Genomic DNA, 13,372 nt, shown 5'->3' with positions numbered 1-13,372 from the left:
ATATATATCACACACACACACACACACACACACACACATATATAAATTGAATTTTGGGAAACTTTAACGGTGCTGCCAACTTTGGAAAAAGTCATCCCAATTTACTGTGTTAACTTGTCATTGTACAGAAATGGACAACCATATTGGTCTAGAAATGTTAATTTATTTTATTTTATTTTTTTTCCCATGTGTACAGGGGTAACACATCATACTAAATATGTAAGGTCAAATCTACGAGGGTTTGATTACAGAAACTAATAAAGTATTCTCTAAATAATGAAAAAAGAATAAGACTATAAGAGCGAGAAGCAATTTAAATATGTTCAGGGACCATTTTCATCTCCAGAATTAAGGATTATTTTGATGTTACATCATTGCCTTTTCTCTTTTACTTTCCTTTTTAGTTGAATCTTTTGAAGTATCTCTATCTTTTACTCACTTATTCACTGAGAGTTATTAAATATTCCATGTGCTATTTAAGATGCCATCTGTTAGGGAGTTTATAGATACTCAAGAAGTTGCCAAATTGACCCTGAGTCACTTAGGACCACAAGTCTGGCGCACAGAGTTTGCTCTCAGCCCTGCGCCAGTGATCCGTGGTCTGCCCCTGTGATTTAAATTCATTATAAAAAGCAGCATTGGGAGTAGCTGCCAGTGACATGGTGGGGTGGTAGGCATGGATGGGAGGGGTTGTGGTATGTGAGGATGATGAGCACAGTTCCGGAGCTTGCAGTCCAGCTGGGGTAACAAGCATAGTATGCACAAGTCAAGTAACGGTAAATTCAAACAAGGCTTTCTGAAGTAAGTTACACTGTCACAACCCTTCTGTGATTAACTGCCCAATCAATTGTCCAGATTTAATTGATTTAGAATTAGAGGAGGAGAGAAGAATAAAACATGCCTCCCAAGCAGCCTCATGTAGGCCACAGGCTGCAAGATCAACCCTCTCATCCATGGCCAGGAGGTACGAAGGAGACAGGATGCGAGCAGAGCAAGACTCCAGGCACTGGCCAGTCAAGTGGCAACACCAGTGACTGAGCCTACCATGAACGCCACGCGGCACACAAGCCCAGCATGAGTTAATGAAGTTTTAAGTTTGAAGGAGGTGGAAGGAGGACTTCAAACACATGGACCCTAAGCATCAAAGGCATTCATGATTATTCTTCGTGGAACCTGAGCAGTTTCTAATCTGAAGAGATGCAGTGAAAGTATTATAAAACGAGAATTAGCATTTTGGAAAAGGGAAACATTTGACGAGAAGCTAGAAAGAGAAAAACAAGAGGGACACATGGAAGTCAGTGTTCTGTCCTTTAAAAGACACTCAACATACTCCTCAATTGTCCTCTGCAACATCTTCCTTGTTTGTCCTCCTCTGAAGGATAAAGGTCAGGCTCTTGTCATTCAAGCTCATCTTTGTTACCCTAAGTTACAATTTATGAATTTACATACGTGTCTCTGCAGATAATGATAACTCCGAATGGCTGGTGGCATATGTTTTTCATCTCTTTGTCCTTAGCCCCTGGCATGGACTTGTCACTCAGCAGACAGTTGTCTGGACGAATGAAGAAATGACCCAACTGTTGCTGCCATCTTTCCTCCACTGCATCTAATACTCCATCCTCCTTAGTGTAAGCCCAGCATTCAGCACTTTCGTTCTTACAGGTCTCCTCTTGAGCTGTTTCTTCCACATGAAATCCTTCCTTTTATCCCACAGGGAAACAATATGTGTTCTTTAAGATGCTGCCTCCTCTGTGGTGTATTTATCAACACTCCTCACTTTCAGCTGGCCCCCAAATTAGTCGGTCTTTCAGACTCTCTGTACACAGAGAAATCATCAGAAAGTACAGAGGAAAGAGGAAAAGCAGCATGGAACGCACCAAGCCTGGCCCCTCCTCTCCAGAACCCACAGTTCACCCGTCATTCCCCGTTTCTGATTTTAGCCTCAGAGGACAGAAGGGCCTGGGAAGCAGGAGGGACTGATGCCACCAGCAGAATGGAACAGAAAGCACCCTGTGAATGACGGCCATTTGTCAGGAAGGCTACAGATGTTATTCTCTAATATATTTCAAGTTATTTTCTAATGCATTTCAAAGCATATTAACAAATATGCCATCTGTATTATTAGTTTTCTATTGCTTCTATAATAAATTACCACAAACTTGGTGTCTTAAAACAATATGAGCTTATTTTCTTATGGTATCAAAGAGCAGAGTCGAGATCTGTCTCAGGGGGCTTACATTAAAGAGCCAGCAGGCTTGGTTGCTTCTGAGGGTTGTGAGAGACAAATGTTTCCTTTTTCGCAGCATCTAGTAGCTGCCTGCATTCCTCAGCCCTTCCTCCCCTTCTTCCATCTTCAAAGTGCACCTCTGCAAGCTCTGTCTCTCCCTCTGCCTCTTCTTACAGTACCACTTGTGATTGTATTTAGGGCCCACCCAGATAATCCAGAACAATCTCAAGATTCTTTGACTTAATCATAACTTGAGTGCCTCTTCAGGTAGCATTCTCAGGTTCTAGCAATTAGAACATGGACATTATGGGGTCATTTTCAGCCTGTCGCATCACTAAGTCCACAAATAGTTATGGAGTGGCACTGTACAAGTTAACTCTGTGGCAGATACCGTGAAGTTGAACAAAGCAAAGCAATCAAGTACTGTCCCCTGAAAGGAAATATTCTTTTTACACAATTGCACAGCCACGCTGTACTGCCATCTGGAGGCGCCTACTGATATCTGAACTCTTCTTTCCACAGGTTGCCTTGGATTCAGTGACCTGTATTTGGGGAATCAAAGTGGAGAGAATAGAAATGTGGGTAGGAATATAACCAGGAAGAATAATATAATAAAGGGAAATATTTGTTTCATTTAAAATATTTAATTTTTGAAAAATTATTTTGAATGCTATAACTACATTACTATAAATTTAGAAAAAAGAAAAACCATCTAATATTTCACAAGCAAAATATACTATACATTGTCACATACGGGCAAATTACTCTCATGTTTTTTTCACCATGCATTTAAAAACACCAAACCTTGTTTTAAAAGATAAATCACATAAGCTTGCTGGGCATGGTGGTGCACACCTGTGATCCCAGCACTTGGGAGGCTGAGGCAGGAGGGTTATCATGAGTTCAAGACCAGCCTCAATTACATCCCAAAAGATCCTGTCTAAAACAGAAATCATGTAAAACTTACTACATACACAGCTTTAAAGCACACAGCTCAGTGGTTTTAGTATATTCTCAAAGTACAACCAGCACTACCATCTAATTTCAGAATGTTTTCATCATCCTAAAAGGAACTCCCTTGTCCCTCTCCCTCCCGATAACGACTTTAGTTTCTGTTTCAATGCATCTGCCTATTTGGACATTTCACATGAGTGGAATCCTTCCATAGGGGCCTTTCGTGTCGGGTCTCTTTTCACCTAGCATGTTTTCGAGGTTCATGGAAAGGGTAGTATGTATCAGTACTTTGTCCCTTTTTATAGTTAAATAACATTTCATTGTATGCCTGTATAAAATCGTGCTTATCTGTTCATCACTTAGCTACTTTTTTGGCTGTTATGGATATTACAATAACATTCTTTTATTTCAACATGTTCACATACATAGGCATGTGTAAAGAGTGAAATAGCTGGATTATAAGATAACCCTAACCTCTTAAAGAACTATTAAATTCTTCCATATATGCATTTTTCATAGCCATCCTCAGGGTAATAAGTCACTTTTGTATTTTTTATGCAATCCACTAAGGTTTTGTATTTGATCAGTTTTACTCTTCAAAATCAATCTTTGTCTTTTATAAACTTAAATTTCTCTGTTATTAACTGTATGGTTCTCCGAGGCTGGTTTTCATTGTCAAATTTTTTTTTTCAACTTTAATTGAGTTTATTGGTACATTTTAGGGATACAGTACAGTTACATTCATTGTTGGGATCTTGTACCTCTACATGACAGGTCTTGGTTCTCATTTTTTACCCTTGTCCCTGTCCTCCCTTCACCCCCTCCTCCCCTCCTCATCTACAACCACTTTATTTCCATCTTTTCGTTATCTCACCTTTTTTTCTTTTCCCTTTTTACCCTTCCCCTACCCATCCCACCTTCCCTACACCTTTAGCTCCTTTCTTCCCATTTCTCAATGTCAGTAATCTTATTAGGATCTTCTGTATCATTGTCAAATATAATAGCTAGACGTTAGGTTAAACCTTAAATTGGAAAAATGATCAATGATCACAGATGAATGCAAAATGCACTGTGCGTGTGAAGAGAGCCCACGGCCCCCGCAACATCAGAGGTGATCCGCGTCTGCATGTGAGACTCTGACATGCGCTCCCTCCCTACCTTCCACCTCAGGACTCCAGGGACAGCACATTCCATTAAATCAGAAGTGGGGGGCTGGGGACTTAGTTCAGCAGTACCTTTTCCTGCCTCTCAAGTGCAAGGACCCCAGTTCAATCCCCAGTACCGAACAAATAAAATAAAATAAAAGGACTACCCAAGGGACAGCCGTAGAGAGGGCGGCCAGAGTGTGAGAAAGCCCTGGCTGCTAAGGTCACTGCTGCACCTACATCCTTGCCCTCTTTCTTTTCCAGTAAAGACGTAAGGTTGCCTGCCGGGCTTCAGCACTCGCTCGCTGTGGAAGCCGAAGCACAGAGACAGGCCAAAGTGCGGGTGAGCAACACTGAGGGCTCCCAACGCCCAGTGAGCCTGCACCGGGAGCCCAAGGCGGGCCTGCTTGTGGAGAGCATTGCTCCTTTGCTTCCTTGCCTTTGACTCATCCAGGCGCTGGGCGGAATCCGACTTGTGCCCCACCACTCTACTGGAATCGCTCTTATGCCCGTCACTAGCCTCTGGACCAACGCCACACCTCTTCCTCTACCAGGCTGCTGCTAACAGTGTCCCCCTCCTTCCTGAGCCTTGCCTTCAACCCCTCTCCTCCCTCATTCTTGTGCTGACATCTTTCCCCGGGTAATCTCGGTCACCTGTCACCTCTAGGTTAATCACCTGTAGGTCTCAGGCCCACGTCCCAAGGTCTGCACAAGCTTTGAAGCAACACCCATGAAGAGTGCCCCATTCCCTCGATGCCAGGGCCCGAGAAAGCTGTGCAACTCATAGCTTCCACTCAGGCAACCAGGGAGCAGCAAAAATCTGGCTGCCAGCAGCTTCCAAGGAGTGGAGGGCGGGAAGCATTAGGAAGAGGAAAATGAGGAAAGAAGGGAGGAACAGAAAGTACGTGAAGAGAAAACCCTAACTACAAAAGAACAGCGATAGCTTTGGAGCCCTGAAGAGAAAGGTGGTCCTCTCTGGCTACTTAAGGGAGGTATCTGGGTGGAAAGCTTGGTGCCTCCTCTTCTGAAATGCTTACCATTTGTCTTGACCAAGCTGGAGGTCACGCTTTCATTATTCCATGCCTTTATCTGGAAAGCTGGCCAACTTTTCCTCTGTGTGGCAAAATCCTACTAATTTTTCAAGCCCACTAGACATTAATAGCTTCCTTAATGTTTCATTTATACTCGTCATGGCCCATAATAGATTCCACCTTGAATGTTGATGAATGTTTTAATCTGTTTCCCCTACCTCAAGAGCCTTCAGAACAAAGGCTGAATCTGTTCTCCTGTGCCCACAGTACCTGCCAGCAGATATGCAGTGCTTGTTTGCTGAGGCACACTGAATAGAGAGCCATTAAAATCCTCACGGAATGGAGAAGCACAGTTACTTTGCTTTTCTTCACCCTTGTTTTCTAGATGATAGCTGCGGAAGGAGAGAAGGCTGCCTCGGAGTCCCTGAGGATGGCAGCTGAGATTCTGTCGGGAACTCCGGCTGCTGTTCAGCTTCGATACCTCCACACTCTTCAGTCTTTGTCCACAGAAAAACCTTCCACTGTGGTTTTACCTTTGCCATTTGACCTTCTAAATTTTCTGCCCTCTCCTAGCAATCGAACTCAAGGAAGCATCCCCCTCCCAAATTCTGCCAAACCTGTTGAGCCACTAAATCCCAAAAAGAAAGACTCTCCCATGTTATAGGGAGATGGGCAAAGCATAATACAACTGTAAAGCGGTCTTCAGACACTCGGTCCTCGCTTCCTGCCCTTCTCTGGTTGGCAAACGGAATGTCCTTACATCTAAGTGCAGGTACATACAATGGAAGATCATAAAATGCTGTAAGGATATACAAGGCACCTCACAAGTTTAGATGGACCATCAGTACTAATCAGAGTACTTATGGGAAAGAGCTTTAGTATACATTCTAATTTGGAAAAAAATTTGATTCTAAACATGGTTCAATTTTGACTTCTGAAACTGTAGTTCAAATAAATGTTCCTTTTACTCTACAGACTGGCCCCGTTGGCAAGGTTTTTGCAGCCTCCATATTCCTTTCTCTGAAGCCCCTATCATTGTGCTTGTCACATTCAATTGTAAACCTGCACCTAAGATTCAGGCTTCTCTCCAACTACACTACCAGTTCTTCACAGGAACTGCTCACTCACCACCCCACCACACGCAATCCTTCAGTTCTTCAACCTAACCCTGGTAGGTGCACAGTGGTGACACCTCAGTGTTCCTAAGTAAATGCAAGAAGAGATGTGCTTGTGTTGGACATAAAATTTACACTCCAAAGTATTTAAAAGGAATTCTTTCTATGGAGATTCCTTTTTTAAATAAATTAATTAATAAAAAGGTTAAAAACCATATATATATATACTCTTTAAAACTGAGAAAGAATCAGTAGAAATAGGGGGGTGAGAGTATTGTATTTCAGTGTAGAATTTACCAGATTGCTTATTTCTTCTAACAGTATGATCTATAGATGCCCTGCAGTAGCCTTTCCAGCTTGCTCCTGACTACTACCACAGAGTTCTTTAGCAGTAGTTCTAGTGGGACTAAGAGCACTCCCCTGCCCTCTAAAGTTCTGGCCTATGTGTCAGTCAGTGCCTTTGCTCAGTAGAGTATGAGAATTAAGTACAGGATGCAGAAGAATAACCCTTTGAAAAGGGATCATCAGTTGCACCTCCAGCTTTTTCTGAGCTCAGAGAAGCATTACAGCATGATAGCTGAGACCTATATTGTAAAGATACAACAAACATGATCTGCACCAAGATAAACTACTACTTTTTGAGAAGTAAGACATTCCCACTCCCAGTCCCAAACAGATATTCAACAGACTGTGGAGTGGACAAGGTAACATGATAATCCATTCCCCATTTCCCACTCTGGTCATCAAAATAGTCAAACCTAGGCAAGGAAAAGGAGAAATTGCCATCTGGCTGTAACTATTGCCCACTATGAGGAAAAACTCTCTTCTATCCTGCTTTTGCTGTCCTATGATCCTGAGTATGTGTGCACTTTGAAACAAATGCTTATAATGTCATGGTGGGAATGAAATATAGAAGATTACATGTGCAAATTCTGAAGTGTTTCAATTTAAATAAGGCTGGGGATGGTATTGGCAAAAAAATAAAACAGACCTGAGGATCAGTCGAACAGACTACAAGATGCAGAAGCAACTCCAAGCACACTCAGCTACCTTATCTTTGACAAAGGGGTCAAACATCTTTGCTGGAAGAAAAATAGCCTCTTTAATAAATGGTCTTGGGAAAACTGGTTTTCCACATGCCGAAGATTAATACTAGACTTGTATCTCTTACCATGCAATAAACTAAACTGGAAATGGGTCAAAGATCTAAATATTAAAACAGAAACACCAGATCGTGGAATGGACAAGAAGATGGAATAAGTAAAACTCTTAAAAAGGGTACAGGCAAAGACTTTATGAACAAAATCCCAATTTCACAAAAATATTACAAAGAATCAACAAATAGGACCTTATCTAATTAAAGAGCTTTTGTACAATTAAAGAAATTACAGGCCGGGGATTTAGCTCAGCGGTTCGGTTGCCTGCTTTGCAAGCGCAAGGACCTGAGTTCAATCCCGGGTACAAAAAAAAAAAAGAAATTACTAAGAGTGAAGCTATACCCCACAGAATGGGAAAAAAATTGCCAGCTACTCCTCAGCCACGGGAGTATATCTAGAATATATAAAGAACTCAAAAAAGTTACACCCCTCCAAATTTAAAGATCCAGTTCGAAAACAGGCATTTGAAATCAACAGACACTTCACAGATGAAGAAATACAAACAGAAAATTAACACATGAAAAGACTGTTCAACCTCACTGATCATTTGGGAAATGGAAATCAAAACAACACTGAGATTCCATCTCACTCCAGAAAGAATGGCTATCCTCAAGAAATCAATAACAAATGGTGGGAGGCTGTGGGGAAAAAGGAACATTTCCCCACTGTTGGTGGGAGTGTAAGTTGGCATAACCAATATGGAAATCAGTATGGAGATTCCTAATGAAAAAGAAAACTAGAAGTTTCATTTGACCTAGCTATTTTCTATGTATCTTCCCGAAAGAGCTAAAAGCATCATACCACACTGAGACATACACACCCAGGTTTACAGCAACACAATTTATAATAGCTCAATCTTGGACATAGTCCACATGCCCATCAACAGATGAATGGATAAAGAAAATGTGGTATAATGGAGTACTACCTGCCATAAAGAAGGATAAACTTGAGACATTTTTAGGTAAATGGATGCACCTCCAGACCACAATCTCAAGTGAAATAAATCAGACATACAAGTTTAAGTACCACGTTGTTTCTCTTGTATAAGAAACCCAGAGTGTAAATAAGGATCAAAATAGAGGATAGATATGGGGAAGTAGGAATTTATTCAAATGTGAAGGGGAACAAGGGAGGGGGTAGGAGGAGGGGAAGGAATGGAAAAGGGATTTTTTAGAAAAGTGCTACAGAAGGAAAAAATGAAAATAGATTTTTTAAAGGGGGAAGGGAAGAAAGGTTGAAGGGAGGGGAGGGAAATGGGAAAAAGGATAATTAAACTATATTATGTACAGGTACGAACTCCCCATGATGAGTGTGATCATTATGTATGGCAAACAGGTGCTAATAAAAAATAAAGATGAAAAGAAACAAGGCTAGAGGCTCTGGAGTTTGGTGGTTTCTGAGGCTGAAAGAGTAAAGGCTTAAAATCCTAGGCGATAAACCCAAAGGAATATCAAAAATGTATCCAGCAGAAGCCAAAATAAGTGTAGCGATCTCACCATGAGTGTTTGGAGTCAGACAGATAAAGCGCAAGGGAGTGAGCAGCCCAGTGTAGAAAGCAGCCCTGGGTGAGTGATTGCCGCATATCCACTTATCATTTGTAACACTTTGGAAGTTAGTCCATGTCTCACGTCTACGTGGATGTAGGGTCCTTATCAGAACAGACATATAAGACAATAAAAAGATGGAGATTCTTGGTGAATCTTCAGCAATATCGGCCCTGTGAAGGAAGCCCTATGAGCCAACACCAAGTACTTCTTCGCTATTGCCAAACATTCTAGACAGGAGCCCAAGGAGCTGGGGACTTGGACACCAGTCAGCTCTGTAACTTCAGAAAGTCCTCTCACCATCTTGGGCCTTGGTTTCACTCTGGGAAACGGGAAGAGCAGTATCTCCCTCACCTATTTGTGGGTTATTGTGAAGATCCGAGAAATCATAAGCATGTCTGAAACCAGAAGAGCTCTAAAAGTGCTGCAGACACCTAAGAGTGTTATCTAGATCCTCCCCCTTCTAAATTGAAAAAATGAAGTTCTTCTATTTGCTAGTCTTCTCTGAAGGGTTCAAAGTCTTCAAAAAGCATTATTTTCTTGACAGAAACCAACACTTTTCACAGATCTCTCAGGAAACCAATAAAAAAGGCTAGCAAACTTTTCCATAAACCGTTTTTAATCTGGGAATAAATGAATACACGGAGTCCCTATGGCCACTGCTGTGCTGAGAGAAAATGCTCTTGGCTTGCATACCGTGGCTTTTCTAGCAGTTGTTGCAAAGGGAATCCTCCAAGTGCGGCATGTTGTCAGCTCCACAGCTCAGCAATGCCGGGCGTGTCCAGGGACACAGCACTGTGAACCCTTGTGCTCTACTGGATGTTACTTGGGCTTAGGCTTATTACTGGATTTGGTCCGAGTTTTGGATTTAACGTTGCGTGGTGCCTCTGAGAAGGCAAAAACAATTAGAGTGTTATAGTAGTAATATATTTACTAAAGGTTTAAAAAGCTGCTTTAAAATCCCATTTTTCCTGAGTAATACCCAAGCTTATAAATAAGCTATGTGCTAAACATTTGACTCTAAAATGGTTATTGGGATTGAGGATACATTTTCCAAAGTTTAAGTAAGGTCAGTGACTTGCATGAGTTCGAGGTGCTGGGGCAGGGGACTATGTGACCAAGGAGCGAAGAAGAGAAGGAAGAGTATTACCTCCTTGCTCTTGTTCATGTATCAAGCTTGGTGGAAAAAAAATTCAAACGGTGTTTCTAATCTTCCTTCATAATGCATCCCTCTGCTGTCTCTACCCTCTCTCTCTCCAGCCTCCTGAGCGCAGACCCTACACAAGCCTTGCCCCTGAATGGTGCCACAGGCCTCTGGCCATCAATTGTGCTCTTCTGTGATGCCCAGATTCCTGATTTGAATCCTTCAGACTGGCTGCTGCCATCTGCACCCTACACTCGCTCACTTTTGTTCACGCCCTTGGGCTGATTTTAGTGTATCTTCCCCACTTGCAGTTTCAAGCCCCTTTCAGATCAAGGACTAAGTCATATTTCTCTCTGTAAACTCCCCTTTCAATTCATTTCTTTACCCACAGCTAAGAACACGGCAATATGCTAATTATTAAAAATATGGATATGAAAAGAGAAATAAATACGTTCCCTTACTCTGTCCAGATCTCCTCTTTACCCAGCATTCATAGAATCCTTACCAAGGTACAATTTTCCACTCCTTCAGAGCGCAACTTTCAGGAAAACAGTGATCTCACTGCACTGCACTAACTCTCACAAATACAGCAATGTCAGATTGCTCCAGAGCATCTGCATTTCTTCAAGGGCTACCTGCTCACTGGAAGAAATGTCTACCTCAGGGACATTCTGGTCACCCACAGGGCAAGTGGCTGCCTTGATGAGGAGCCAGATCTCCCAAGCTTTGAGAAGCTTCTCATCCTCCACTTCAGAGCCTCAGCAGTGACTCTGATGCAGGGTCTGGAAGACGGGAGAAGAATGCCAATGTCTTTGGACAGGTTGGGGACTAACTAGATATCGCTACCTGTACCTTAAATCATTGAAACTTCTCAATTCTGGACTCACCCTAATCCTAAAGATCTTTATGAAAATGGACACAATAAAGTTTCTCATTCCACACTGAGGTAATATCTCCAATTTAACAAAGACTTTTGTATGGTTTGTATATTTATTTCTAAACATAGAAAAGGTCTAGTTTTTAAATTGAGATAAAACTGCATCCAGAATTTAAGGGGATGACATTTTTAAAAATTCATGAAAAAATATTTCACATATATTCAAAACCTAAAGCTAAAGGACTGTCACACTTAGAATAAATAACATTTCCACCAGTTCAGAGTCAAAAGCAGTAAAGAAAATGACTCAAACTCTTCTTCCAAACAGTACTGATGACCCTGTGCCTAGGGTCAGGGGCTGTGAGGGCTGGCTGAGTCCATTGCTCCTGCTGGAGGCAAGACAGGGGTGAGAGAAAAACAGAAGTAGTTACAGTATTTTCCCAGTATTATCCTTGTGCCAGGAATGGTCCTGGGAACAGATCACAGGTTGGAGATGAAAGCAAAACTCAAAAAATTTTCTCCAACACTGACGATATTGAGGATTGCTTGTAAGCAGATTAAAGAGCTAAAAAAAGCCAAAAAAATTAAAGAAAATTTCTCTCCCTGGAGAATCAAAGCAGACTTTTTTAAATCATAGAAAACCCAGCAAATACCAAAACAAAACAAAGATAAAATTCCCTGTAGATCTCCATTACACAGAGACAATTTCTGTAAATATTTGGTCACATTTCTTTCTGGTCATTTTACTAGTCTTAAAACAAATGTTCTATATCTTGTGTTTGATATCTTTGCATTAAAAACTCCTTATAAATATATTTTAATAGTTGGATAATAGTCAAATATAACATTATTTATTTAGTCTTTCTTCCATGACTGGAAAGGCAGGCTGCTTCTATTTTTACTATAATATTTAATAATGCACTGAATATCTCATATTCATTTACTGTTTCTCCTGTTTTGCAGTGCTAAAGAGCAACCCAGAGCCTCACTTGAGATAGGCAAGCACACCATCACTGAGCTACACCCCAACCCATGGATTCTCTTACTCTCTCTCTCTCTTTTCTTTCTTCCCTTTCCTCTTTGTTTTCCCTTTCTCTCTTTTTTTTCTTTCACTCTTTTTTTTTTTTTGAATGGGGGATGGAACTCAGGGCCTTGAGCTTGTGAGGCAGGTGGCAGCTCTTTCCTGCTGGGGCTTGTTACGTTACCCAGGCTAGCCTTCAATGTGAGCGTACGGAAGCCTCCTGCCTCAGCCTCCTGAGTAGCTAGGACTATACTATAGGTATGGGGCACTGCTGGAACTATAGGCATGGGCCACCACACTCAGCTATTTCTCTAGACTAGATTTTCAAGAGTGAAATTATTTGGTAGAAGTATATACATGTTTTAAAGGAATGGCTACATATACCACTGAATTATGTTCTAAAGGTTTATGTTTTTCTTTCTATAGGTATTACCTATAAAACTATATTGCACCTTATGATCAGCATTTTCTTCCAGTTTAAAAAAAAAACTACCAGTATTTTAAGTAAAAATTGTACTTTGTGTTAGTTTATTTGTCCACAAGTGTTAGTTTTTTTGTTTTTTTGTGTGTGAGAGTTGTTTGGATCAGATCATTAAACATATTTGCATGCCTATGAGAAGTACAGACAATGGGTCACCACTATAGATACTCATGTTCTTTTAAAATACTTATGACCAAGTCAAGGGTGATTTTTAACTATAACCCAAATAAAGCAAAATAAGAAAGCAATGTTTACCTTTCTTTTGAGATTGTATGATACTTTCTACTGGCCTGACTTCTTCCTCCTCCTCTTTTTCTTCTTTTTCTTCCTCTGCTTTTACTACCTCATTTTCCTCTCCTTTTTCCAACTCTTGTCTCGGCTTAAGCACTATTTCCTCCAGTTTCTTCTCCAGGTCTTTATTTCTTATGAGAGTATGATGAAACTTTTCATTTACATCCTCAAACCTTTCCTCTGCCCTTCTGGCTCTGCTTTCAACCTCCCTGATGTGAGCAAAGTCCAGAGAAACACAACAAAATGGAAAGGGGTAAACAAGGACCTTTGATACAGGACCTCACTATGTTAAAAAAAAAAAAAAAAAGAAGGTAGTGGGAGAGCAGATAAGTGTGTCTTCTGGTCCAAATGGAAGAAGCAGGACCATCAAAGATTAACAAAGAAT

General features: G+C 41.1%; 2 protein-coding genes across 9 annotated transcripts in view; one reads left to right on the top strand and one right to left on the bottom strand.

The window, feature by feature from the left end:
- Positions 1-7,498, top strand: part of Nphs2 (NPHS2 stomatin family member, podocin) — a gene marked incomplete at its 5' end in the record, with an annotated part of 20,040 nt that extends 12,542 nt beyond the window's left edge. Inside the window, 3 exons of the mRNA XM_010630300.3 lie at positions 2,750-2,805; positions 4,591-4,669; positions 5,743-7,498. Of these exons, the coding sequence (XP_010628602.1) occupies positions 2,750-2,805; positions 4,591-4,669; positions 5,743-6,021 (414 nt within the window). The remainder of the gene's footprint in view (positions 1-2,749; positions 2,806-4,590; positions 4,670-5,742) is intronic.
- A 2,293-nt stretch (positions 7,499-9,791) lies between these two features.
- The window catches only part of Axdnd1 (axonemal dynein light chain domain containing 1), a 193,402-nt gene continuing 189,821 nt past the window's right edge, over positions 9,792-13,372 (bottom strand). For 7 of the 8 annotated variants that reach the window (XM_010630238.2, XM_010630237.2, XM_010630241.2 and 4 more), the window contains 2 exons: positions 12,952-13,196; positions 9,792-10,060 (listed from right to left, as the gene is read on the bottom strand). In XM_010630238.2, coding sequence (XP_010628540.1) covers positions 9,996-10,060; positions 12,952-13,196 — 310 coding nt within the window. In that variant the 3' untranslated portion in view covers positions 9,792-9,995. The remainder of the gene's footprint in view (positions 10,061-12,951; positions 13,197-13,372) is intronic. The other variant, XM_010630244.2, reaches the window with a different exon arrangement.

Source organism: Fukomys damarensis, unplaced genomic scaffold (genome assembly GCF_012274545.1).
Source record: "Fukomys damarensis isolate Sample0158 unplaced genomic scaffold, DMR_v1.0_HiC HiC_scaffold_11, whole genome shotgun sequence".
Classification (NCBI taxonomy): domain Eukaryota; kingdom Metazoa; phylum Chordata; class Mammalia; order Rodentia; family Bathyergidae; genus Fukomys; species Fukomys damarensis.
Note: the sequence above shows the minus strand (reverse complement) of the source record. Positions and strands in the feature narration are given on the sequence as shown.